The following is a 26,228-nucleotide window of genomic DNA, read 5'->3' on the forward strand; positions in this document are numbered from 1 at the left end:
AAAAACGACAAAAAGGCCGATATTCGAGTCGAGAATCAGGACAAAGATAAAACAAACATTATCAAAGACTATTTCCGACTTTTTTTTCTTTTTTTTTTTTTTTTTGAAACTCAATTTCACGCGTACACTTTCAATGAAAAGTGGAAACGCAATAGTGACTTCGTTCCTACGATCGTAGAGTATCAACGTTCCGATCGAGCTTACGAAAAGAACGTTTTGGATCAAGCACCCTCGCAGGTTCCCCCTTCGTTTGTTCTCTCTTCAACCCCGTTTCCACGCTTTTGGGCCAATGTGTTTTCGAACGAGATGCTCGCTCGCTCGCTTGCTCTCTCTCTCTCTCTCTCTCTCTCTCTCTCTCTCTCTCTCTCTCTCTCTCTCTCTCTCTCTCTGTCCCCCCGCAAAAGTGGACGAATCGATATATGGTGGCTAGCAGCGCGCACTGCGCTATACGGAAAAGTGGATTTCGATAACCTAGTGACGCTCTATTGCATTTTTATTCAGTTTCACGGGCATTAAGCGGCAATCTGATTACGACGCGTCGCGGTGGATGGAACGGCAAAGTGATTCGGCTAGGAAAAAAAAGATGTCGAACAAGAGCGTCGAGTCTGCAAAAACAAAATATGGAGTAAAACTAGTTGACATTTCGTAAGTTCAGTGTCGTCGTCACGATTTCTTGAGAAAAATAAACAAAGATAACGTACATAGATAATGTGAAGTGAAACGTTTTTGATCAAACGTTAATATATTCGGCATAATAGCACAGATAAAATAGAATACGTATGTTCTAACGTACATAGTAAATATGACCCGCAAAATTCAATCTTTTGATTCCTGTCGGATAATACGAATGACTTAAATCCATGGATTTAATAAGAACCAGTATTGCGTCGAACGATTATAATTTTCGTGATGATAAACGTGGTTTATCAGAGCACGAACAAGTGGTCGTTAGATACGGATACGGTGCGTGCGAGCGATGAGAAAAAGATAGTAGAAAAATAGTGCGTGATAGAGTTGAAAGAGAAAGAGAGACAAAGAGTAGGGTCGAAAGAGGGTGGCAGGGATAGAAGAAAGTAGAGGGATGAACGAAGGCGCGAGCTGAGGCAAGAGGGGTAAATATTACATAAGATAGTATCCCTCCCTTTTCTCTTTGGCTGCAAAACCCGAAGATATGTCCCTCTAAGTCGATATCAGTTGCCCTCGATATCTACCTCTGTCTCTCTCTCTCTCTCTCTCTCTCTCTCTTTGTCTCTCGTTCTACTGCTATCTCTCTTCCGTACCCTCGAGCCAACGACGATGCCATCCTGACAGCCTCTTTCCGAAGGCCTAGTCCCACAGCTATCATCTTGCTCTCTCCTTCTTCCCTATATAAAGTAAGTGCCCGTAAGATATTTCATCTACCTACGCGACAAGACACAAGCACCCCTCTCTAACCATTCTGCCCTAATTCCAACATCCTCGAATTAAGGGTACGAACGTGAGAGAGAACGTATCACGTACACGGAATTCCTCGTTCGCAAACCGATCCTGAAAGATGCGTGCGGAAATTAATATCGAATATATTTCTTTTTTCTTTTTCTCACGAATAGTCGCTTGTGTTTCTACAAACAAGTACCTTGTGTAGTAAGTAGTAGTCAGAACGTGAGTGTGGCGGCACTTGTTTTATGGATTTGAATGTCGTTGCCCTTCGAACATAGAGAAGGAGTATAAAGAGAACAACGCAACCTTTGTAATGACGACTGTATTATAGTCTATCTAGCGGTCAATATTCTCTCCTATATTACTTGCACGTATTTTCGATTCAGCAAGTTTCTATGGAAATTATATTAGGCTTTTCCTTGACGTGGAAAAGTATTCGCCTTTACATTTCAAGGGTAAATATTATTTTTTTCATCTTCGAGAATCATCATTGCTTGGTGCTAATCGTTGTTGACCACATCTTGACATATTTGAACATTGAGAATAAGTCGACAGCAAATTATCATTTGCTTCTTCCAGTATGACAAAGAAAACGAGAAAAACTGCACCTGACCTCGGTTGTTCTAGCGATATACTTTGCTTTTTTGCATTCAACGATCGTGGACTTGAAATAAAAAAAGAAACGATGACATCATGCCTGCGCGAATGAACACGAGTCTCGCCTTTTCCAATGGATCTTACTATTTGGTTAAACGCTCGTTTAACGTTCTTCTGAGATTTTTGGGATAATGTAAATTGATTGATTCCAGAATAAGACTTTTTATCTTTTTGGAAAACAATCGTTTCTCGTATGGATTAAATCTGAATGGATATATGTCACTCGTTACCATCGACTATCGTTTAATTGTACAACATATTAAATTCGTAGCATTTAATATTTACGAGTTTATTTCCAAAGGAGAGAACGTACGAGGATCATACGTCATTATTTTTCAAGTGACAATTACCCTTTCTCGAAGTTGTAATTTGCGCGATGCATACACTTCCGCTCGATACAAACTCTAGATGGATGAAAAGGACAAAGGTCTTGAACACCTGACCTCGGCTTGTTTCTTCCATCGGGTCTATCTTTTTTTTTCTTTTTTGCCGTCGGTGCGATAGCGGCGACGTAATCGCGAGAGAAGAAGAAAGCGGCAGACAGACGAACGGTTCACTACGACGACGACGACGACGACCACGACCACGACGACGAGGACGTAGGGAGAACTCTAGTTTCCTCTCCCTCTCTCTCTCTCTCTCTCTCTCTCTCTCTCTCTCTGTCGCTTTTTTGTGTGTTAGCCCACGAATATACACGCAGGGGCAGAACCGGCCGCGTACATAATGTATGAGTGACGCGAAAGCCCGTCATTTCAAGCCGCACAGCCGCTTTCCTTTTGTGACATCGATCTGGTGGTGTCTCAATAATTCAGTGCGGGAACGGCGCAAGGCGTACAGTAGTAGCACGACGACCACTGGCAACATCGACGGTACCACCACCACCAACCTCCACCTCTATCTTCTGTCCTCATCCCTTCCATTTTCTGCTTTTTTTTTCTTCTCCGTCTTCTTCCTTTTCTTCGACACGATACACTGACCAGCGATGCTAGCGAGCAAAACCTTTCTACCTTATTTTTCTTTCTATCTCTTTCCACTTCTTTGCCAACCTTCCATATACGACGATCCTAGTAGGAACGTTCGAGCTTAACAGCGCCACTAACATCTCTTCCGTTGTCTCGCTTCAACAGCAACGCCAACCCTTCCTTCCAACGCATTTACAGAGCGTCGCGCATACACATGCATTCGAGTACGCACTGACGAACACCTTCTCACCACGGTCCGTCGGGCACGCGACCTCGACAATGCCACCCCTTCGTGTCCGGCTGTCACTGGCAAACGAATGGCTATGGGGTAACGACAAATTAACGCCGAGAGCCTCCACCGTCCACTCTCGATACACGCGGGCGCACGCGTTCTTCTTTGCTACGCGAGAAGCTCATTATTTGCCCGGATGATTTTGCGGAATAGACATCATTTTTCTTGAATTATAAGAAGGATAATTCCATCGGCAAACCAATAGAGTTCATCGCAGACAAATTTCTCCGTCTAATCGAGAAAATATCTTTCTTTCGCTCGTAGCTTGTTATAGAGAGAGAGAGAGAGAGAGAGAGAGAGAGAGAGAGAACCTTGAAAAAATGCGTTATGATATTATGATAGAGTTAGCCTCTTTCTAAGAATAGACTGTAGTCTAGTTTTTTTTTTTTTTAATACTGGATAAGGTGGTGTAAAAATAAGGTTGCTTAGACGCAAAAGTTAAGATTAGTGTAAAAAGGTATTGTTGGTAGCGCATTATACGATCGGACACTCACCGCTACGTTCGCGCTATTTGACGTCATTAAAACCTCCCGATCGATAATTGCGATTGCTCATCGCAAACTCCGGAACGTGGTAAACACAGGCTACGCCTTCTAATTTGACGGGTACCTCTGTTTTATCTACAATTTTCTTAACTGTGTCGAGGAGTGTGGACAAAGTGATATCGCGTGACGTTACCTTTATCCCACCTTCGATCGATATATTATACGTGTGTTCTCGCAAAAGGAAGAAAAGAGAAGGATAGAAACGTTTAAATATCCCTCGAGTCTTATTAAGCGTCTTTTTCACGGGCAACGCATTATTGTAAAATATCAGAATCGCTAGTATCTTATCATATCGGGCAATGAAAAATTATAATTACTCAAAACTTTTGTTACCAAAAAATGAAATGAAACTGCAGATGGTTAAATCCATTAGGCAGGAGCTTATTGATGAAACGAAGGCCTTCTTGATACAACACGAAATAAACTAATCCGATCGGCGAAACATTCTTAAGAGTGATTTTCGTCTATTGTTGTTGACATTTGAAGTCTCCGCCGTATCGCACTTTTACCTTCAATGACAATCCAATAATGTATCTCTTTGAAAGTATTGTAACGTTTTGAAGGTCGCGACAATAATATCGTTCGACGAGCATTAGTATTCCGGCAGCGCTCGAATTGAGAGGTCGTCCTTCGAGCGGAATTAATATTCTTAGCGAGCTTGTAATATTATCACGAATATTTCATTAAATAGATATAAATCGTTCTCGAAGGTATACGTCGGTATAAATGAAGAAACACGAAATCTCGTTTTCATTTGAGCTACATATAGTTACGATTTGAAGTTATGAATTTTCTATAATTGAGGTAATTCCACGATGTATCATCGGGCAAGGGGACTACTCAACGAATACGGTAAGGTGCTTAAAGTTTTACCTCTCTTTTACAAGCTCCCATAAATTTATTTTTCCAATGATTATAAATATAACGATCGTCGACGGTAGAAACGAATGGAAATCGGGTTACAATTATCTCTCATATTAGTTCCCATTATATGAATCTGTACTCTATTGTAAATTGTTAGTAAGCATTCCATATTTAAATCCTATTACAAACGCTCATAATACATGTTATAGTCATCGTCAATGATGACTTTTAATATCAAAAGAGCTTTCGAAAAGAAATCAAATATACGAATCAATTGGTGGGAATCAGCGTTACCATGAATCGAGGATATAATGAGATATATTTATTTGTGCCTGAATAAATATCCTAAAAGAAGATTTTTAACGTGTAATGTTATGTCTGATCTTTTGTCAGAATGCGGATAACAGAATAATGTTAATATCGTACATCAAATAGAGATCATTGTACTTTGTTCAGCCGGGGTCTGACTTCTCATGCACCTGGACTCAAAACTTCCCCTTCCGTTTTCCACGCTACGATACACCTTCGAATAAAATCGCCCATGTCCGGTCTTATATTCTTTCCCTTTTCTCGAATAGGGGTAGCTTAAGAGAAAGAAAAAAATACTAAGTCAAATATTTTGCGTAAAGTCACGTCAGTTCTTACTGAAACTGATTTATTAATACGATGGAGGAATATTGTATAATCAAAGAATCCAGATTGAAGAAATTTTCATCACGTATTACAAAATACATCCTTGTTGAGATAGTTGAATAAAGAAAAGGCAAGTGAAGGAGAGCTAAACTTCCTCGCGATATTAAGAAAAAGCATTAACTCTCGGGGCAAATTAACGCAACAAAAATTACCGGAGAAGCAAAACGAAAGGAAATCGGTAGAAAACTGGAAGCGACGTTGTAAGATAAAGGTCAAGAGTCGTTTTAGCAAGAAGATAAACGAGTACAGCGATCGAGAGGAGGTAAGCAAAAGTTTCGCAAAGACGACGGATAAAAATTGAAGCCAAGTAGAGAGAAGGTAAAACGGATAGAACGAGCAAGGAGAGATATAAGCGAGAGAGAGAGAGAGTGTGTAGAGGGCGCTGAAGAGTCACAAAGTGAAGGGTCGATGAAGCAAGTAGGTAAGGGCAACGAGTTATGAAGGGTCGCTAATCGCGGACTTGGATACCGGGAAACCGGGTAAAAGGGGCCGCCATGGGTCGAGGGTTCTGCTCTTCGTCCACCATCGTATCTGCCTCGAACGTTCTGCTTTTCTCTCTCTCTCTCTCTCTCTCTCTCTCTCTCTCTCTCTCTCCTTTACAGCTTATACGATGTATGAATAACATTTCCCTTTCTCTCTCTCTCTTTTGACATACGTATCTTCGATAATATCTTCCGTGATCAGATTTCGCTATATGTTTCGGAGACCACTGTTTTAACTCGTATAATTTTTGTATCACCCTAGGCGGCAGTAAAAACAGACTATCCTGCCCCTCTTTCCTGTATCTCCACATTACGAAGTAACTTTTATCTTACTCTCATGCGCATTATGCATGCATAATATACTATATTGAGAAAGAGGAAGAGAGAGAGAGAGAGAGAGAGAGAGAGAGAGGATTGTGTGCGTATACGAGACGGAACTTTCAAATTTCCGAGTAGATAAGACGACCGAATCCCCGCAAATTCATTATCGAGGAAAAGGAAAATAAAAGAAATCCTCCATTGGAGAGAAATACCTTTTTCTTTTGAACGATAGCTAGAAATGAGCTTGAGATAAGATAATCTTCTTTTGGCGTTCTCTTTTGGAAAATCGATTTCGCTCGCGAAATAAATATTCCTGACGCTTCGCGATTGCGGAGTTCTTGGAAACAAAGAGGAATAAGGGGTGAGTTTGAATCTTGAAAGGAAGGTGCAGGTGCAAAGGGTTTAATCGTCTTCGTATGGTTCAGAGAAAGGATTCGAGTGAGGTCGAGTGGATGGCTGCTTGTTGTTGGTCGAGGATTCAACGTAATTTATGGGAAATCGATCGACTGGCATCGAGTTGCATCAGCGTGACATAATCGCACGCGATCGTTTACGACACGTCGAGCTGTCGTATTAATGCAAGCGTCCGACCGACAGTGCCCGGACGTAACCATTGGCATCTTCGATCTCAAGGACGCTTTTCAGCCTTATCTCGGTTCTCCAGCCGGTGTCTTTTCTTGCGTTCTTGCATATACGATAAGGACACAAAAGTTTTCTGTTGTTTACTTCCTTAAGAAAGATAAGAGTTTTTCAAATCTAAAGTAAAGATAATGGATGATGATTTTCAATACCGATCTATCCTACGTTCGAGAACTCGGACTGACAGTGAATTAACATTACGTTCGTTTCAAACTAGTTGTAAAACCCTATTAAAAACATTTCAGCAACAAGCCGTGTCGTCGAAAATTTCAAACTCGATAGGTTTGCTTGGACGAAACAGAGTAGATCCCTTTTTTCTCTCTTTTACTTTAGGTTCGTGCAATGCCCTCTAACTTTTCGCCATTCTCGTGCGAAGAGATTGATCGCGTGATCCATAACGGGCCATGGCGGGTCCCTCACTTTCCATATCGGCGTTCGAGTTTTCAAAGTCTTTTCCAGACTTCATCGTCCCGAGGCGAAGTTCCCTCGAAGTCATCAAAAAGCAGCAACGCGACCGTTGGAGTTTTCCTTAGGCAACTTTCACTCGGTCGTCCTCCGTCACATCTCTGTCTCTCTCTGTCTCTCTCTACCCGCCCCCTCCCTCTCTGTCGTCCCCTCTTTTTAGGCTCTCTCAGCTCTCACCCCTTTATAGCTAAGTAAATACTTCGCCCTAGTGAACGAAGGGCACACCGAAACACGTTTCTGACTTTCCTCATCCTGGACTCGTCGATTCTGAGTCTTTTTTCCCCGTTCCTTTTTTCGTCATGACAGCTTTCGTATCGATTTCCTCTCGGACCTCTCTCGAGGGCTCTCTATTCATCCTCCTCCTCCTCCTCCTCCTCCTCGTCCTATCCTGAATCGACAAGTTACGCAAGACGGATCGCTGGCTAGAGATCGCGCGAATTCGCGTCACTTTTTCAACGCAGACGCTTAATCCGTATTCTTCTGGCAGACTTGTGAGCCGATGGCTCGGGACATAATTCGTTCGATTTCAAAAAATGGCCCACCCTTTACACCCCATCGTATTCCCTAACATCCATCGATACTTAACGAATCTCCTATAAGATGAATCCCGTTACGAGCTGCGATTCGTTAAAGCCAGTTCCAGGAATGAAAACGATCATTCCTCGTCCTTAGCAGGCTTCACCAAGACCTCTTGGTTTTTAGGCCAAGAATTGGTGCAGCGGCTCGAATCGTTCCATCTAAATCCACCATTATCGGAACTCTTGCCGCCTCCGTAGGAAGCTACTCGTGAAATCGACGATAACGAAGAAGAACCGTTAGTAGGCAAAAGGTTGAGGATATCGTCGAGAGGGCAAAGGTAGCTTCGAGGGTAGCTTGGGTGAATCCTGGAAAGAAGAGGAAAGACTGGAAGGGAGGAAGAAATAGACAGATATGGAATCGAGCGTAACGTCGAAAGAGCCGGGAGCAATTTCCGGTGGCTTTTGTACGCCCTTTAAAAACGCGAGCTGCGGAGGATGGCCAGAGAGAAAGAGCAAGAGAAAGAGAAGGAGAAAGAAGGGGAAAAAAAATGGGAGCACGGGAGATGGCGGGTTGGAGGAAAGCGGATGGAGAGTTTTGCGAATGTTCCTACGAGAGATCCTTTTGAACCAACAAATCCCCGAACGAAAGCAAGGAAGGATGACGAGAGGTTAACCGTGCTGGTCCTTGTACGTTTCTTCCCTCTATCCTCGTGCATTACTTTTCCTTTTCCTTACTCTTTCCCCTTTCGATTCTTCCAAGTTTATACCCATCGGACGCACGACTCGTGATAGAGCAAGATTTTGAATAAATCGTACCGATCGTGTGCCGTTTGGCTTTTAGCCGAGACAGAATCATCTTTTCAATTTCGTAAATTTCGACGAGTCGTCTGTTTCGAGCGGCTTGTAAAATCGATCGACTGACCGGTCCTCTTCGTTCTTTTTAAATAAAACAAAATACTAACGAAAAAGCTTCGGCAAATCTATAAAAGCAAAAGAAAGAATGGAAGGACATCATAGCTTTTGAAGCTCTAAAAGCTTAGCACTCAAAGGATTAAACGTGTTGCGCACCGATTGGTCACTGTTTATTTTAAAACTTTACTTTGAATTTCGAATCGGCGGTCCTCGCCCAGTCTCAATCGATTCTTTTCCGCCATGCAGATAAGAAGATAACAACTTTGTACCGTGATGAAAAAAATTATTCGTGTCGAGGTCGAATCGTTTTTTCCCGGATAAATTTCTTTCAGCCTAAGATCATTACGTTTCTCTTTCCGTTCTTCGAAATATCTTTCTTAGAAAAACCACGGATTCGCCCAAATACGCGCACACACACATATTCTCTCTCTCCGTCTGGTCTCGGTTGAACATCCCCGTATATTCGAACGATGCGAGAACGTTCAAGGCCGCGCACAAGACCCTCGCCATAAATAAAATAGCTTCCCTTGTCGCTTCCCGCGATCGTCGAAGTCAACATCGCAGAAAAGCGGTAGGTATAGCTAACAGATCTCGTTGTATCTCTTGTCCTTTTTCCATTGTGGCTACTCAGAGGAGGTATTTCTAGGTGCTTTCGTCAATACGTCGAGTCAATTCACCATGTAAATAGATAAACTATATTTAGGAAATAAAAAGGAAACAAGAAAAAAGGAAAAGGAAACAAAAAAGAGAACTGTCCTTTGTACTTTTTCAAAGCACCACACTTTTGCCCGCATCATGGATATTCTTTTCTTCATTCTTTTTCGTGGACCACGAGGTACGGCGACGGTCTAGGGAAAAGTTTTGCGTTCCTTTGATTGGCCGAACGCTAGGGAAACGTTCTATCGATATCAGGGGAGGAAGAGAGAAATGGACGGCGTCCTGTAGAGAAGGATGGAGAATGAGAAAGAGGGATGGTAGGAAAAGGCGAGAGAGCGAGGGTCCGCAGAGCAACGAAGGGTGCGTGGGTTTTCTCGCAAAGGGTGCGTAGATCCAAAGAGGGGGACGCTCGTAGGGGATAAGAGGGAGACGCGCGCGAGGAGGAAGGACGACGGGGAGGAGGAGGGGGAGGAAAGGGGGGGGTTGTTAGGAGGGAGGGGACGAAGCAGCAGCAGCAGCGAGGAGGGTGGGGTAGTGGGGGATGAAAGGGAGAAAACTAGAGGGTGCGTGTAGGCCTGGGGAATCAGTCGCGGACGAGCTGCGTTCGGGGTTTTATCTATAGCTCTGTCCCCTCCGTCTTCTTTGCTCTCTCGCTCGGTTCTCCCGCTCTCTCTCTCTCTCTCTCTCTCTCTCTCTCTCTCGCTCTCGCTCTCGCTCGCTCGCTCGCTCGCTCGCTGGCTCGTTTTTTCTTTCGCCCTTTTCGGTGTGAGCTGCGCGCGCGCGCGCGCGCGGGCAGACACCGTGTGCACCGTTCCCGAGAGAAGGTCGCGTTCCTGTGGGATATCAGGAGCGTTAGCTTCTGTGGTAAACAGAAACGAAGAAGAAGAAGAAGGAGAAAGAAAAGAAGAGAAAAAGAGTTTTGCGTTTATCCATTGAGAAATTGTGTTACGACTTTACCACCGTGCAATATTTCTGTGAAGTCAGAAGATCCTACAGTTTTTATTTCTTTTTGGTGAGAATTTATTTCGTCGACCGACAGAGTACGTACCGAAGAGCGTCAGACCGCGTCGGGACCAGGTCAGATTGTGATACAGTGCGTTTTACGCGCATCCTCGAAGCGTGCGAAATTTGTTCATCCTTCCCTACTATCTATCTCGAGCCGGCCACGCGGTCGGCGCTACTGCCGGATCTTTTTCCTTTCAAAACTGGCACCAATGGTTCACATTTTGGAAGTGGTGTCGTCGCGTCGGAACGACATGCAAATGGTGAGTGTTTTGTGTCACGCATCTTATTCCTTTTGTCGTCTATGAGAATCCGTATCATTTGTCGCTTTACTTTCTTCGCGTTCTTTTGCCCAGAAGAAATATCGCTCCAATTAAAATCCACCGTCGCACGTGGTCGACCATAAGGAGTTACATAGCTTTTCAGCCCTATCGGACGTTAAATATGCTCTCGAATATCGGAAAAAATATCGAATATACTTTCCTTCGTAAAAATTTATTGGGCCGGCGCTGTCTCTCGCTCGAATGGGAGCTGAGGAATGCTGATGAATGCGCGAATGTCTTGAAAAGAATGAGAGGGAGCGAGGAAGGATCGGATCATATTGGTGGCAGCGAACGTCGTTGGTAATCCCGATAGGCGCGCGCGCGCGAATATGCACGCTGGCTTTACGATCCGTGTTCGATTTCCGCGCGAGCACGGATCTTATCAAGGAGGCGCTGTAGGAGGAGGAGCCCTTTAACGCGACCGCTACTCGTAAAGTATCTTCTCCGTTTGTGTTTACTTGCGTGAGACTATTTCTGGCAACTCGCTCGGCCGAACGTTACGTTATACTACGACCATATGTTGTTTCTCTGACCAGCCTTCACGCGTAACGCTTATAATAACGTTTCCCGGTTCCCCGTCGTCCAAGCGTACATATACGTGTGTACGTGCGTTAGGCGTAAAAAGAGAGGAAACAGCATGGGGGAGAGACTCTACATGCAAATGCGCACACGCACGACGTACACGCCTCACTGCATTAAGCGTTACCCCGTGGACACGCGCCGTTTAGGAGGAAGAAAAGCAGCTGCTCCAACGCAGCCAAGTGCTTGGCTTCGTTCGAAAGCACTTTGATCTATCGTATTGGATTATTTTGAAAAATTACTTTTGCGCGTTCCATGCTTGTCCATCGTATATCCTCGTCTTAATGGCTTCTCCTAGTTGCCTACTTTTTAAGATTATAATCGTACGATTATACTTATTGTATACATTTGCATTCCTGTTAAAATCTTTAAGAAGGAATGACGATCGTTCATTGGAACGTACTAACGATTTAAATAATTCTATAATAATTACTACAACTATTTAAATCCGTCTTCGATCGGAAAGAGGGAAAGTATTGAATAATTGTTCGACGTTTTTTTCGCGACATCGCAGTCAGTAGTACACTCGATTACAGTACAGTACGTATTAAAAGTTACATCGTACGAATGAGCCAATAGTACAAATGACGATCCCTCGATAAACTTATAAACGGTCTATTATTTTGTCAAAAGAATTACGTGGATCACATAAGGATCAACTTCGTAGCTTTAGCTTGGGTTTGGATTGGCAATTCAGTTAACATGGGCGGTCCTCCGACGCTGATATTTCAGGCACGACGTCCATTTATCCCTCACCCTGTCGATTCGCGCGCGTCGGTTCCTTCGGCGCCAGCACTGTCCGTCGTCGTATATTATACGGGCACATACGCGTGAGTGTTTGTATCGGAAACGTCGGACGTTGGGGACGGAGGAAGAGGAAGAGAAACGCCGGTGGTAGTCCCACCGGTACACATGACACGTTCTCACGAGACGACGAGGATGCTGCTGATGCAGAGTCGTGCATCAATTAATTCAGCAGCACACGTGAATGTGCCGACGCATAGCGTTCTAGTAAATGCGCTCCATCGCCGCCATCGCCGACGCCACATGGCCATACCGCTTCCCAACTCATGTTCATCAATCTCAAATCTTATGCCCGTTATCTGGCCCTTTCCTTTTCTATCGTACGTCTCATCCGGTTATGCGAGCCAGACTCCTCCCATAGCGAGTTCGACCTGCTGAGAATTCTTCTCAGATCGATTCGTTTAATATCAGCGAGCCTGCATTGTTTTCTTCAACCTGCCCGGAGGAGAATTTATTTAACAGGAAGAATGTGACCGACTCCCTCGGTCCTGAAAAATGTCGCCGAAAGGAGTCGTTGTTTCATCAGAGAATCATTGGGCTTCGTTATGAACGATAAACGAAATATTGTCTCCGCGTTGTTTATTATAGGGAGGTCCCAACGACAGATCCAACGTGGCATAACGTGGACGCGCCCACGATTATCGATCCGAACCAACAAGCAACACCCTGCTGCATGTTAATAATGACCATCGCGAATTTAAATATCTCTGAGAGCAGATATCTTCGGAAATTCGACTGGACATTGTTAAAAGTGTGATTGCATTATCAAATTGATAAAGGGGAATGATGGTATATGGGGGATTGGGGAGACTCAGGATTACCCAGGAACCGAGCAAAGTATCTTATTAACTCGAGGAAAACAAACGAACGTGATGTAATGTACAATGCCTTACGGCGGGTACGCGTTCACTCTCAACTTTTATGAACGGAAAAATTCTATCTTTTATATTAGACATAGCATTATAACTTTGCATTATCTCCTTCTATCTACTTCTTACCTACGTTTTTGGTCGTTGAGCGAACAAAGAGGAGCCTCTTTTATCCGTCGACGCGTAACCGACTGTAACGGGTGATCTATTAAATGATCGTAATAATGAGACAACGAAAAGTAGTTGAACGTAGATAGTTGATCGAGAAAAAAAAACCGCGAACGGTTTTCTAAAACCGTCGTGCGACAATCGCATCGGCCCGAACCGACTTTCCTTCCTAGGTCCGTGTAACATGGAAAATGTTGAAAGCGAGCACCACGGAGCAGCACGAACTCGAAACAAAGAGAAAGAGAAAGAGCCGGATAACATTTGACATTTAGTGCGCAGCGAGGCATTGGCTTAGATTACAATCGGTAAACGCCGATTGGCTCTGCGAGGGTGCAAAAGCTCACTCAACTCAAATGCTCTTTGGGAAGAGTATAGTTGGCGCTCAAATATTTGCGGAGTGTTAGAGAAAAACGTCACAACCGACTAGCTAGGTGAATTTGGAAAAAAAAAAAAAAAAAAAAGAGAGAGATAGAGAGGAGAGAAATCCGAGAGGATATCTTTGGTGTCGAAGAAACACGACGAAAAATATCGCGATTGGAAACGTTGAAATATATATTCTTCTCTCGCCTTTGATCTCGTATCCTGTTCCACGCTGTTAACGCGATGCTCCATTTCTTTTACGCGTACACAAGTGTTTTACTCGTTAATCGAACGTTTCACATATCTTTCCATATCTTTCAAATCTTGAAGAATTTTGTTTAAAAAAAAAAGCCAATATTACGCTCTGACAAAATGTTTACCTACACACACACACATCTTGATTAACCGTGCTTGAATATTATATCATTTACGTCCGTATATTGTTTAATATACGCAGCGCTTCATGCGCGCGAAAGTTATGAGTGGCTTAATTTCGCGTTAAAACTTTTTAACTTTGAAACTCGTGACGCGGATAAAACTGTTTTCTGTTGATCGTAAAATATCAATTGTATACTTGGTTCTAAATTAATTTTCAGTTTCAATTAATTCGCCAATTAACTCGGCTGGAATCCACTTAGATCTAATACGTTAGGAAGCTAGTCTCATCCTTCTCCTTTCCTCCCGTTTCCCAACGGCATATACGTCCCTTTTCCTCTCTCAGTCCCAGCACACTCACTAACCCTAGTAGTATAGTAGTAAGGCACCCAACGCGAGAAGCATACGAAGGAGGAGTGCATTTGCTTTGGAACATTCGACAAATTAGCTGTATTACCGGAGCGACCGCGGATGCAGATTTCGTGGGATATACAGTTTCCCAACGGTTACCGTGTCTTGTACGTGGAGAATCATCAAAGTTAACTCGAGTCGAGTGCGCACCTGCAGAGACGGCGGCTGGGCCGCTTCTACTTCTCTTCGTCTCCTCGGTACTGCTATTCCATGTCTCTCGCTCGAAACTGCGAGCGAATCAGTCCGGTATAACGCGGAAACGTCGTTAAACGATCATTGAATTCGGAACTTTCGGAGCGATCGCTCCTGCGGTTAATATGCATCCTATCAAACAGGCCCGAACGTTCAATGAGCTCGACATGGGTTAAGTCTATGTCTCTACGTACAATCGATAAAGCCCAAATAGATAGTTGTTTGGAATCTAGTTTAATTTTCGGTAATCCTCTTCTCGCCTAAATGATCGCTAATAAACGATCAACGTCACTATTTGGGTCACCGTATTGGGTGATTAATGTTAATGAGAAATGCGACATTTTTCTACTTGCCTCAGTTACCGATTTATACTCGTCGTGTTTCTAGCACGCAAATCATTTATAAAATGATTTTTTTATTAACCCGTAATGATTAATTTTCCTTAATCTACCTACATGTATACACTTACCGTATACGCGTATACACGTATAGTAAGGTTTAATATTATGGTTTCGATAGGGATTTCGATTGTCGGTATTGATCGGAACTTGAGAGAGAGAGAGAGAGAGAGAGAGAGTCGATAGAAAATACAGCCAATTCTGTTTTCCTATTCGATCATATCAGGCAGAAAGGTAAAAAGATCGTAATGGAAGAGATGAAGTCATCCGACTCGTTACGTGGCCATGATCGAAATTAACTCGCTGAAGGGTAATCAAGTAATGAATACATCGCTGGCGAAGGCCATACCTATATAAATCATGCCGTAGAGGATGCCAGAGGGAGTCCGCAGGGCGAGCCCTTATCTCCAATCAGTACATTGATTGCACGCAGCCAGGTCAAATACCGGGTTTCCACTTGGCGCTTCGGCACAGCCACGATAGCTTATTCAATTTCCGAAACGGTATTCACCATTCAATTCGCCGCTTATCAGCCTCTACCCATTCGATATCTGAATTTTACGTGGCTTTCCTAAGACTCCTCGTACGTTTGCTTGTTGAAGAAAGAAAAAAAAAGAAAAAGAAAGAAAAGAAGAAAAAAAGATAGAGGAAGAGAAGCAAGGGGACTTGAATATATCGTCGTAGGATATGTTCCACGAACTTTCCACGTTCCGGCTGCAAATTCTCTTATGGGCTCATAGTAACGGGTCCTTGGGGTTTCTCTCTCGGACCACTTGAATATACGAAGATTTTATCTGCTATCCCTTCGACTATTTATTTCCCATTTATTTCCTATTTATTCATGTGTACATATATATATCTATTTTATTTGCGATGAAGTAAGTCGAGGTCGAAAGGGAGTGTCAAATAGACGAATACGAAATTGGGACGATCAAAATTGCAATTCCTCGTGATTCTTCCTTTCAGGGATATCGTTCTACATCTACCTAGAGAAGGCAACGCTCGCTTTCTCCCCGCAGTGTACATAGATAATCGAGCTTAATTAATTACCCGTGATGCGCGCTCGGGTCTCGGCAAACACATTTACTTATTAGCATCTATCTTGAGTGGTGCCTCTCAAGGGAATCGATTTTCTAAGTGCACATGCCTGATGACACGAATTGCCAAAGGGTCGACGCTCGATCGTAACGCGATCATTAAATAAAGGCGCGGAGCCGAGCTCCGCCATGTCGTTATGAAAGAGCCTTACCTATTAATAAGAGGTAGTCGCTTTTGTTGAAATACATGCCGTCCATTAATACTTTACCTTCGAATAATTATCTTCTACGCTTACATTTGATTCATTGTTTATTTGAACAAGAGCCGAGTTTCCTAGCGATTTCATTAATTAATAGCCATTTGTCTTCATTATTGGTGTTAAGGACGACAACGAAAGTAGCTATCCAGTCGATAGTTCTCGACTGGCATGGACTCGCTCGAGTCGTAAGTGACATTTATGCGATACACTAGGCGTTAAATTTACTTTAAGGAAGCCGAGTGAATATCGGAGAAGCTATCGTAGTGTACCGCTAACCTATGCCGAAATATCAAGGCTCCTCCAGCAACGAGACGGCAACAATTATGTTCAATGACTACCGCTGAGCAAGTTTAATTTTCTGAATAGTGCTTAAAATGGCCTCTCCTATCCTTCTCTCTCTCTCTCTCTCTCTCCCCCTCCTTACTTTCCTTGCTCTCACCGATAAACTTTCGTCTCGTGCCAAAGCAAGTATAAGAAAGAATAATTTATTTACTATCGATTTGTGTTAGAAAACTCAGCAAAACCCGGTAACTGTATACGACTCTTCCCGCTCCCTCCTCTGCCCCTTCCCCTATCACTCATTTTTTTCTGCCCCACTCGTGAAAAGCATATAGCGTGTATAAGATCCACGTGGTCATGGCACTGACCCCTGCAATGCGACCAATTCCCCTTGGTATCTGGCGTACGCGCGGAGGAAGAAAAACTTTTGGGGCTGCCTCGCACGTTCCCATCTACCGCACGTTCGTTCTCTATCTTTCTTTTTGCCTTCTTCCCCCTCCCTGCCCCGGCAATTCTTATGGGAAATACCGTATAATGAAAAAAAGTAGCGAGTCAGAAGACAGATGGTCGTGGCATTCGAAGGGATCCCGAGCGTGTCATGTCCATGTTAAAGACCAGATTTCGTGCTCCCACTTCCAAGATTCATCGTTCCTTAAGCGGTCCTAATCTCTTTCCGGAATCCTGGAACTCGAATGGATGCCATCGCATTAAGTTCATCCGTTGTATACTGAAACATTGCACCCTTATGAATGAATTCATTTGTAAAGAGATAAAGAATATATCAAGATCGAGTTAGTAGTTTCAAATTCTCTTGGAAAATTGATTAGAGAAATCGTGTCAGTGGTAAAGACGAACTCTAGTCCCTTCCGTTCGTGCGTGCGCTAGGGCGCCGTCGGAAGGAAAATTGGTCGGAGAGAGCACTTCCAAGTGAAGAGTGGCAGGATAACGCCTTATTGGAAGGAGCATCCTCAGTAACCAGGACGACGTTAGTGTGCTAGGGTGAAAAACGAGAAACACAGAAGGAGCGAGGGGTCTCTCGAAGGATCGAAGTTACGGTGCTCTGTCCCCTGCGTCATGAATCATGCATCTGGATCCCTGGAGGAGAGAAGTAGAGCGTGCTGCGGCGGCGTGGTCCGACAAATAAACAATGTTATTTGTTCTGGGAGTCCAAGCCATCTCCACGGTGCGGTCTAAAAGATTTGAGCAGAATGCTACGAAAGGACCACCACCGTCCGACTATCCTTCTCGTCTTTCTATATCTCCCACCCCCTCCCCCCCCCCCCCCCCCCCTCTCTCTCTCTCTCTCTACAATTTCTGTCTTCGATCCCAACATTTTCCCCTTTTACACCGTCTACCAGGATCTCGCTCCTTATCCTTCGTTGTCGTCGTCGTCGTCGCCGTCGTCGTCTTTGCCACCCTTATTCCCTGACAGTTGGACCTGTCAACGACAGAGGTACCTCTCACCATCTCCGACGGTGTTTGAGCGAGAGCAAAGTGACGAAGGACGAATGTACACCTACTGGACACTTCGTACCGAACAAATAACGACACTTCCGATTGCTGCACACTTTCTGGAGCAATTCGTTCTTTTCTCCTTACTAGTAGAAGTACGACCTCGTCTTATATTTTCTTCTATTTTTCTTTTCTTTGATGCAGCAAAAGTTTTGTACAACTTTTTCATTTCCAGGAAATAAAGGATTACCGATCGTAGCCAATATAGATAAGATGTTTTAATCGCTTATGAATTCGTACAAACAAATAGATTGTAACGAACGAATAGATTGCACACTTTTCTAACTGCGACTAATAGGTACAAACTCTTTTTGTTTCAGATGAACCGTCCTATTCAAGTGAAGCCGGCGGACAGTGAAAACCGCGGAGGTGAGAACGATCGATTTATCTAGCGAATACCAATAATCGTATTATTATCATAAATCCTTATTTTTAATAAGGTAAAAATATTAAAGCAAGGGCGATACTTGAATTTATCTTAACTATTATGCGTATTGGGCGTAGAGCAAGATCCTTTCAACTTATTATTCGGGAAATCTAAGGACGACCCTGGGTTCGGATCCGCCTCAGCGGTCTATATTTCGTCTTCCAGAATAACGATAAAACGTCCTTTAAGACATTTTTTGCCTTTTTGCGTCAGGAATCTTTTTCTTTTTTTTTTTTTTTTTTTATTTTTTCCTTTTCTTTTCCTTTTTCTTTATTTTCTTTTTGTTTTTTTTTTTTTCCTTTTTATAGAATTTTCTCCCAATTCAGTCGTTCTTCCGTTCTCGTCATCTCGGTCGACCATTGCTCCAAATTTTCTCCTATCTCTGGCACTCAGCCAGATGTGTTTGGCTTTCTGCGTAAAAGCTGATTGAATTCCCGGTAGCTTTTAGCGGGCTACCCCGGGTCGTGCTTGGAGTTTCGGTAAATGAGACCTACTCGCTCTGTTTGTTCACGAGACACAAAACCATTTCTTGTTTTAAAAATGTTGCGAAAGAAATTTTGAAAGAAGTTAAGTCATATAATATCATATGTCGTTAACGAGAGATGTATCACTTTTTAAAGATTTGTGAAACTATCGATTACATTTGACTAGCATCCGATCGGACAGGAGGGAATTGTGTCGTTCTCTCTTGCGCGATGTAAAGTTAATAACGAATATATGGACAATTCAGCAATTCATACGTAATATTCCACGTAGCGTAAACGAATCGCTCGTTCTGAAAATTCTGTTGGGATCTACGAAATATACGAATGACATAACACATATCCATTCCCTAGGATGCAAATAGCACCGGACCGTAGGATACGCGGTTAAAAATCTGTTGACGATACGTAAATATTGTGAAAAACGTGCACTGCATATAACACAAACATTTGTCGTCGTACATCCATTATTACGGCGATCCTCCAGAGACATCGTCACATTTTTAAAACGCATCGATTTTATCGACACCATCGAATTCAATAACAACGGCGACATCCTCCCTCAGTGACTTTCGAAATTGCATAGCCCTTCCCTCAGCCCTCCCACGTTTCTTGTCAGGAGAAGTGAAATCGATCGGTCCAACATTCGGTCTCCCATCGTATCATTATTATCCACATACAGAGATGGGGCGAATGAAGCAACTTATAAAGATATACGAACATCAGAGATAATCTTGAAACGTTTGAACTTGGAACATAGTTTAGTGTCTCCCGCTGCGAGCCCGCATGACAAGCCCGATGTTTCAACGAATTCCTCTACGTCTTGAAAGCTTCTATGAGACGATGTCTCATCGTTGAAATTAAAAATACTATGGATTTAAATTGTATTACTACAACGAATTGGAATAAACCTTTATTGAACTTGATGTACTATCAATTTCATAGAACAAGAATGATACATTTTCAAGATGTTTTCATCGTCCACTTGAAATTCTTATAGACCAGAACGAATTACGAAGTGAATAAAGAAGACTCAGCCTTTTTTATCAACTGTAATGCTTTCAAGTAAGAATCCGTGTGCATCAAACGTTCCACGGAAAGGAGATGGAGGAGCAATAGAAGGAAGGAGAGAAGCCAAGAAGGAGGGAAAGTGCGCAGGGGGATCATAATTCATATGCTAATCTGGATGAGATGCCATTGTAATCTCCGGTCGCCCAGCTCGGTACGGCCTTACAAAGCCGCCTTGCCTTGACGCGGATGTAGGCTGAGTGATCCGATGCCTCGCTGCTACTGCTACACTGCTGCTACTGCTGCTGCTGCCGCTGCCGCTGCTGCTGCTGCTGCTGCTGCTGCTGTTGCTACTACTGTTGCCGCCGTTGCCACCGCCGCTGCTGCTGCTGCTGCTCCTCTGCTGTTACCGTTACTGTTGCCATTGAGGGCGATGCCACGTACTATACCTATGTAGATACTATGCTGTACTCACGTACTCGTGAAGTTCAATCAGGGGGTTAGTGAACTTCAGTAACACGAACGAACCGCTTTCTCCGACCTAACCTCCTGGATATATTCTAAACCAGGATTCGTCTCTTGCCTTTGCCACGTTCTATCGCCCAAGATGGTTTCAAAATCTTCCTCCTCCTCCTCCTCCTCCTCCTCCTCCTTCTCTCACTCTCTCACTCTCTCTCTCTCTCTCTCTCTCTGTCTATCTATCTATCTATCTATCTATCTCTCTTGGCACGGTTTCTCCCTACACCTTAACAGGCTTCTCTTCCAAGTCCCATGTCTCGTCGTCAACGTCTCCTTTCCACGACATTTCTAATCGGCAAGGGGTGAGAATTCACATCCGTTGTGCGTCTCCGTCATCAAGGGTCAAAGTTTGAGATCCTACTACCAATGTTGAATGTCTAATTTGTCCCTTGGCATTAGATACGATTAGCTTAGGAGATTCGCGATTATTATTAGTCAGCACGTGAGATGTATCTAACTAATCGTAAGACAACGTTCTTAATTGATATTCCTCTGGGAATATGGGAGACGTTTAACTAGTGATGATTGTATTCCATGCGATTCAACGTAGAATCGTTGATTTAATTAACGTGTATATGATTAAAAAGAAATTTTCAAGAGAAAAAAGGTAAGCGAAAGTTCGGTCGTGAAAGTGACACTTTTATCGCAGAGGCGATTTTTCGCAGGAGTCCTGAAAAGTAAATGGAATTAAGTCTACACGGAGAGAAACAGATTTGAGAAATACGTATCTCACGTGGAAGTTGGTTGAAGTCGGGCTGGGCCGGAGTTCTCCAACTGGATAAGGGTGAAGTGGGAGCTGTACCGAAGCTAGTTGAACAAGTAGATAAGTTTCGATCCCTCGGCGAGCCACCTTACCTCCATCGCCATCACTCGTCTTACTACCTTTGTAGAGATAAACGTATCCTGAGATATCAGGGGCCTTGGTTGGTACCTTCATTGCTGGTAAGCTAACTTTGGGTTAGCCAAAGTGACGTAGACTTTTGCTACGCGGCCCATAGAAATCTTGGCGAATTTTCAAATGTATTGAAACTTCAATTGTGAATAAAGTTTAAGGGCTTTGCCAAAAGATAGAGTTATGTTAATACTTTTCTAGGACGAAATGTAACATCCTAAAATTTGAAGAATCTACGCCATGCTTCTTTCTTGATTAATAATAGAAACGTCATACAAATTTATACTTGTTTTATTCCATCGAAGATATTACGTAAAATCAATGCTAAATAAAACCGATCGCAGATGCTACAAATAGCAATACCATGCAATACGACACTCTTGGTACGCGAATGAAATACTTACTTTGTTCGCCGTTCATCGAGAAGATAATTTCTTAAGCGGCTCGACAAGATCGAAGAAGAAGGTCCTTGAGTGTGGCACGTTAATAGTCAGCTCCAGCGACAAAGGTTCAATTCTTAGGTCCCGACGGTGTCCTGACGCGACAATGAGAACGAACGCTTCGTTGAAAAGTACCTGAGGCTGACGGAAGGAGAATCTTCTCCTGTAAGGAATGGTTAAATGGGTGGTTGGTGGGCGGTTTAAGGGGCGACTCGGTGAAGGAACTGCTGGAGAAGTTGTCGGAGTAGAAGGGGTAAAATGATGTGGGCTGGCGGATGGGACGAAGTATGGGGAAGAATCTCGAGAAAGCGGAGATGCAACGAGGCTGCAAGTCAGGCGAGAATCTAATTTCCCGAGACAAATCCTTAAATGTGCCCTAGAGCCCGGCTGGAAGGCGCGTATCGGGAGAAGGCACCTCGTGGAATGAGCTCTCGCGTCTAACATCCGCGACAACGACGGCGACGACGACGACGACGACTACGACGACGACGACGACGACGACCTTTAACTTGGTTCGCCAATTTTACATCTCCATAACCTTCGCGAGAACGAATCATTAAGTTCATTCACGTGGAGGATGTGGTATACCGATGAAGAAAGTTGCGACGCTCTGTATCGAGGTACAATGAAAGGGACAAGGAGTTATCGAGATTTAACTTTTTTATTCTCAGTGTCTCTCGTTGATTCTTCAAGAAGTTCGTGAAAGTTTTTTTATGCTACACAATATAACGTTAGAGACATTTTTATGAGAAATTGTTATCGTTTATTTGTTATTCTACAAGATATATTTTCATATTTCTTAAGATAACGCATACATTCTGATAATCACGCGAAAGAAAGAAAGCGCTTGGTTGCGCGACTTAGACGCAACTGCGTTTGGGAACGGTGCTATTGGGCAACGAAAGCAAAAAAGTACGAACGAACGAACGAACGAACGAACGAACGAACGAACGAACGAACGAACGAACGAACGAACGAACGAATGAAGAAGAAGCGTATAATTTGTTGGGCCCAATGCCATTTCTTTGTTCTGTTCTGTATTCCAGAGTGCATGATGGACGACGGGAGCGCCTGTGCCATCTTCTGGAAGTAGGAGGCACCGGTGGCAGCCGCTGAAGGTAACTTCGACTTCCAGGAGATAGCTAGCTTCCTTCCAGTACCTCTATTCTTCTTCTCCGCAAATCGGCAGAAAGAGAGCCCCTTCTCTTTGAAAAGAGAAAGAAAAAAAGTGAACGAAAAGCGAGACGAATCTTCCTTAACTTCGTCGCGCCATCACCGCTGATTCAGCCTAGCACAGCCCGCTGCAAAGTTCATTTTGCTGCTCGCTAGTGTTCGACCCATCACATTTTTTGCCCTACCTTTTACAAATCCACCCCTTCTCCTACCTTCTCTTTTCTTACCACATGTCTTTCCTTTCTGCTTCAGTCACGAATGATCCTATTTCCCGACATACATCCAATCGGTATATGCGTTAGATATCCATCCTCGAAAGAGGCAGAATCCAAATTGCAAACGCCGCACGGAAAAATTTGTCGCAAGGAAATAGAGAGATTCTCCTTTTCGACTAAATCCATTCGTGAGCCGTCTGACGAAAAAGACCCTTCAGCGTCAGCATAAAGTAAATCGATTCTTCCTAATCAGCTTTCCAAATTATTGACCAAGAATCGAATCGACCATATCTCGAAGACGCCTCGCTATTCCGTCTTCATCCTTTTTTCGCAATATCGTCATCCGCCCGAGAGATCGAGATTTTTTCACCCTTCTTTTTTCATTGGTCACACCTGAACGCGCTTACAACTTCCATATCGCATTGCAATCTGGAATCCTCGTACCGGATCTTCAACACTCTCACGCACCGTCCATTGCCGTCCTCTTCTCTTTCTTTTTCTATCTTATACGTACTTGATCCAGCACGATAGACATCGTTACAGAAGAAAAGGTATTATGGATAGTATTGTTTTACGTAAACCCACGTGCGTGACTGGTACCTGTAGCCGTAAACTTGTCGTCTGTCTCTTTTTTCTTTCTCTGTATTACGCACAGTCGTTATCACACTATTAAAGCCTAGTTACGACGCGACTTGAGCGAACGCTTTTAGAATGCCATAAATTACCTCGTCGCTGTATGAATTAACGCGAATAACCACGCGAATAATGGAGAAAAAGCGTAAGATGTAGCGTAGCGATTAAGACTCGCGTTTCTCGAGATAATTTTCCTTTCTCTCTCTCTCTCTCTCTCTATATATATATATATATATATATATATATATATATATATGTATATGTATACGTATATGTATATGTATGTGTATATGTATATATGTATATGTATATATATATGTATGTACATATGTATATGGATATATATATGTATATATACACATCTATCTATCTCTGTGTGTGGGTGTGTGTGTATGTGTCTGCCCGTATACCACCAAACATACGGCGACGATAAACTCTTCCGTCCCTGCCCCTCTTATCTTTTTCTTCGTACTATAACCGACGATCGTTCATGCTTCATGTTACCGAGTTCCTTCAAGTTCCTTTGTCGATTCCGAGTCTCGATACTACCATCATCACCACACTACCACCCCTTAATCGTGTGCCACGTATACATGTATAATTGATGTATTTACACTATACGTATAATGCATAATGCATATACATCGAATATGCGTGTATATAAGTATACCTTATATATAATTGCTCTTTACAGCTGTGACCATTAAAATAGTGGCTCGCTCGTTGGATGTGTTGTCTCGTTCGTTGTCGATGTGTTTTTTATCACCTTTGTACATATTTTCTGATTATGATGTGAGCTACGTTTATCTTATTGTAATTAGATTTGATTCTTTAACAAAATTTTTCACCACTCATCCGTGTCCGATCACTCTACGTTTTCCGGCTGTTAAAAGCCATACCCGATCAATCTTATTCTTACGATTTCCCCTTTACACCTCTCTTGTTCACACAGATACGCCTACGTACACTGTTCCTCATCCCACGACAGTCTGTTTTATCGAGTTAGAGAACGCTCTAACGTGGATACGTTTAGGTGCAGATATTTCTAAAGACAAGAAAAATGTAAATTGCAACTGAATTCCAAATTTTGTTTGCCTTCGTGAAATTTCTCAAAAAATTCATTGGGGTTTACCAGATCGATAGGAGAATGAAGTGGATCAGAAAAGTCACGGCAATTAATTCTATTCGCTATCAGCATTCCTCTAAATTTATACGAACGAACGCACATCAAACCACACACACGCTTAATAATTGTCGGACTCACGAATCCGAGGATGCCATTCGTCATGAACGTGTAACGAATAAAAAGAATTCATTGGTATTTATCGACTGCGCTTAATTGGAAAATCCTGGACGAAAATCCTACGGAAAAATGCTCGAACAAAGGAATGAACGTTAAACGCGATAAACAATCAATGGAGTCGTGGGGGCCGAATTATTTCGCGAAAATTATTATTTACCTTTTTTATTGTCTGGAAAGATAATGATTTAAAGAAAAATATTATCCTGTCTTCTGGTGACCCTATCGCGAAAGACGAAGAAGAGAAAATCTAATTAGGCTAATTGTATACGTCATCATGTGGAAAAGAAAAAAAGAAAAAGTAAGGAAAGGAAAATGATAAAGGGCAAAAGGACGGTCTGATTTTCGATATTATTGTTACACAGGTTAGAAATAGCTGCAGATTATCGTAAATATTCAATGTCACGTAATGAGTGTTGAGTGTGTAACCTTTTATATAAAAGAGGTATGCCTCGGCACCGAGAGCGGCATTCTCCTCGGTGATTACGTCCGTGACGGTTTCAACTAAAATTCTTCGTATGATCTATACATGCGTACGAGTGAGAAACACTCGTGTTATATTCGGCCGAAGCCATTGCGAAACGACTCGTTGCCATCGTCGAGAATGCCGTACGTAGTTACGTTTTACGTTTTATGTTTTAACGTTTTACATTTTATCAGATTTTTTCGCGATCCCGTTCGTTTTCTCCACCTATTTCTTCGGCTTGTGATGTAGGTCGTAGGTTGGTATATTGGTTAATTGGATTATTTTCATATCTCCTTAATGTCACCACATTCTTCTAATTATTATTATTATTATTGTTATTATTATTGTCATTATCATCATCATCCTCATCATCCTCATCATCCTCATCATCCTCATCATCATCCTCATCATCATCATCATCATCATCATCATATTATTATTATTACTATTATTATTATTACTATTATTATTATTATTATTGTTATTATTATTATTATCGTTAAATATGTACATTATATCGTCAATTATTATTATAATTATTATCGTTTTTCGAAAGGAACGTTCAAATTTGAAACGAGGCGGATTCTTTGGCAGAACGCTAACTACCATTATCACTCGATTCTTCCATTCCAATTTGATCGTTGGCCAATTCAATCCAAGATTCTGTCTTGAGCGACG

General features: G+C 42.8%; 1 protein-coding gene across 12 annotated transcripts in view; it reads left to right on the plus strand.

The window, feature by feature from the left end:
* Positions 1-26,228, plus strand: part of LOC124429223 (CUGBP Elav-like family member 4) — a 462,839-nt gene that overhangs the window by 385,689 nt on the left and 50,922 nt on the right. For 4 of the 12 annotated variants that reach the window (XM_046974220.1, XM_046974225.1, XM_046974221.1 and 1 more), the window contains exons 1-2: positions 10,005-10,691; positions 18,316-18,364. In XM_046974220.1, coding sequence (XP_046830176.1) covers positions 10,641-10,691; positions 18,316-18,364 — 100 coding nt within the window. In that variant the 5' untranslated portion in view covers positions 10,005-10,640. Of the gene's footprint in view, positions 1-10,004; positions 10,692-18,315; positions 18,365-22,809; positions 22,882-26,228 lie in introns of those variants that run through there. The other 8 variants (XM_046974223.1, XM_046974224.1, XM_046974222.1 and 5 more) reach the window with 5 other exon arrangements.

This window comes from Vespa crabro, chromosome 14 (genome assembly GCF_910589235.1).
Source record: "Vespa crabro chromosome 14, iyVesCrab1.2, whole genome shotgun sequence".
NCBI classification, from domain to species: domain Eukaryota; kingdom Metazoa; phylum Arthropoda; class Insecta; order Hymenoptera; family Vespidae; genus Vespa; species Vespa crabro.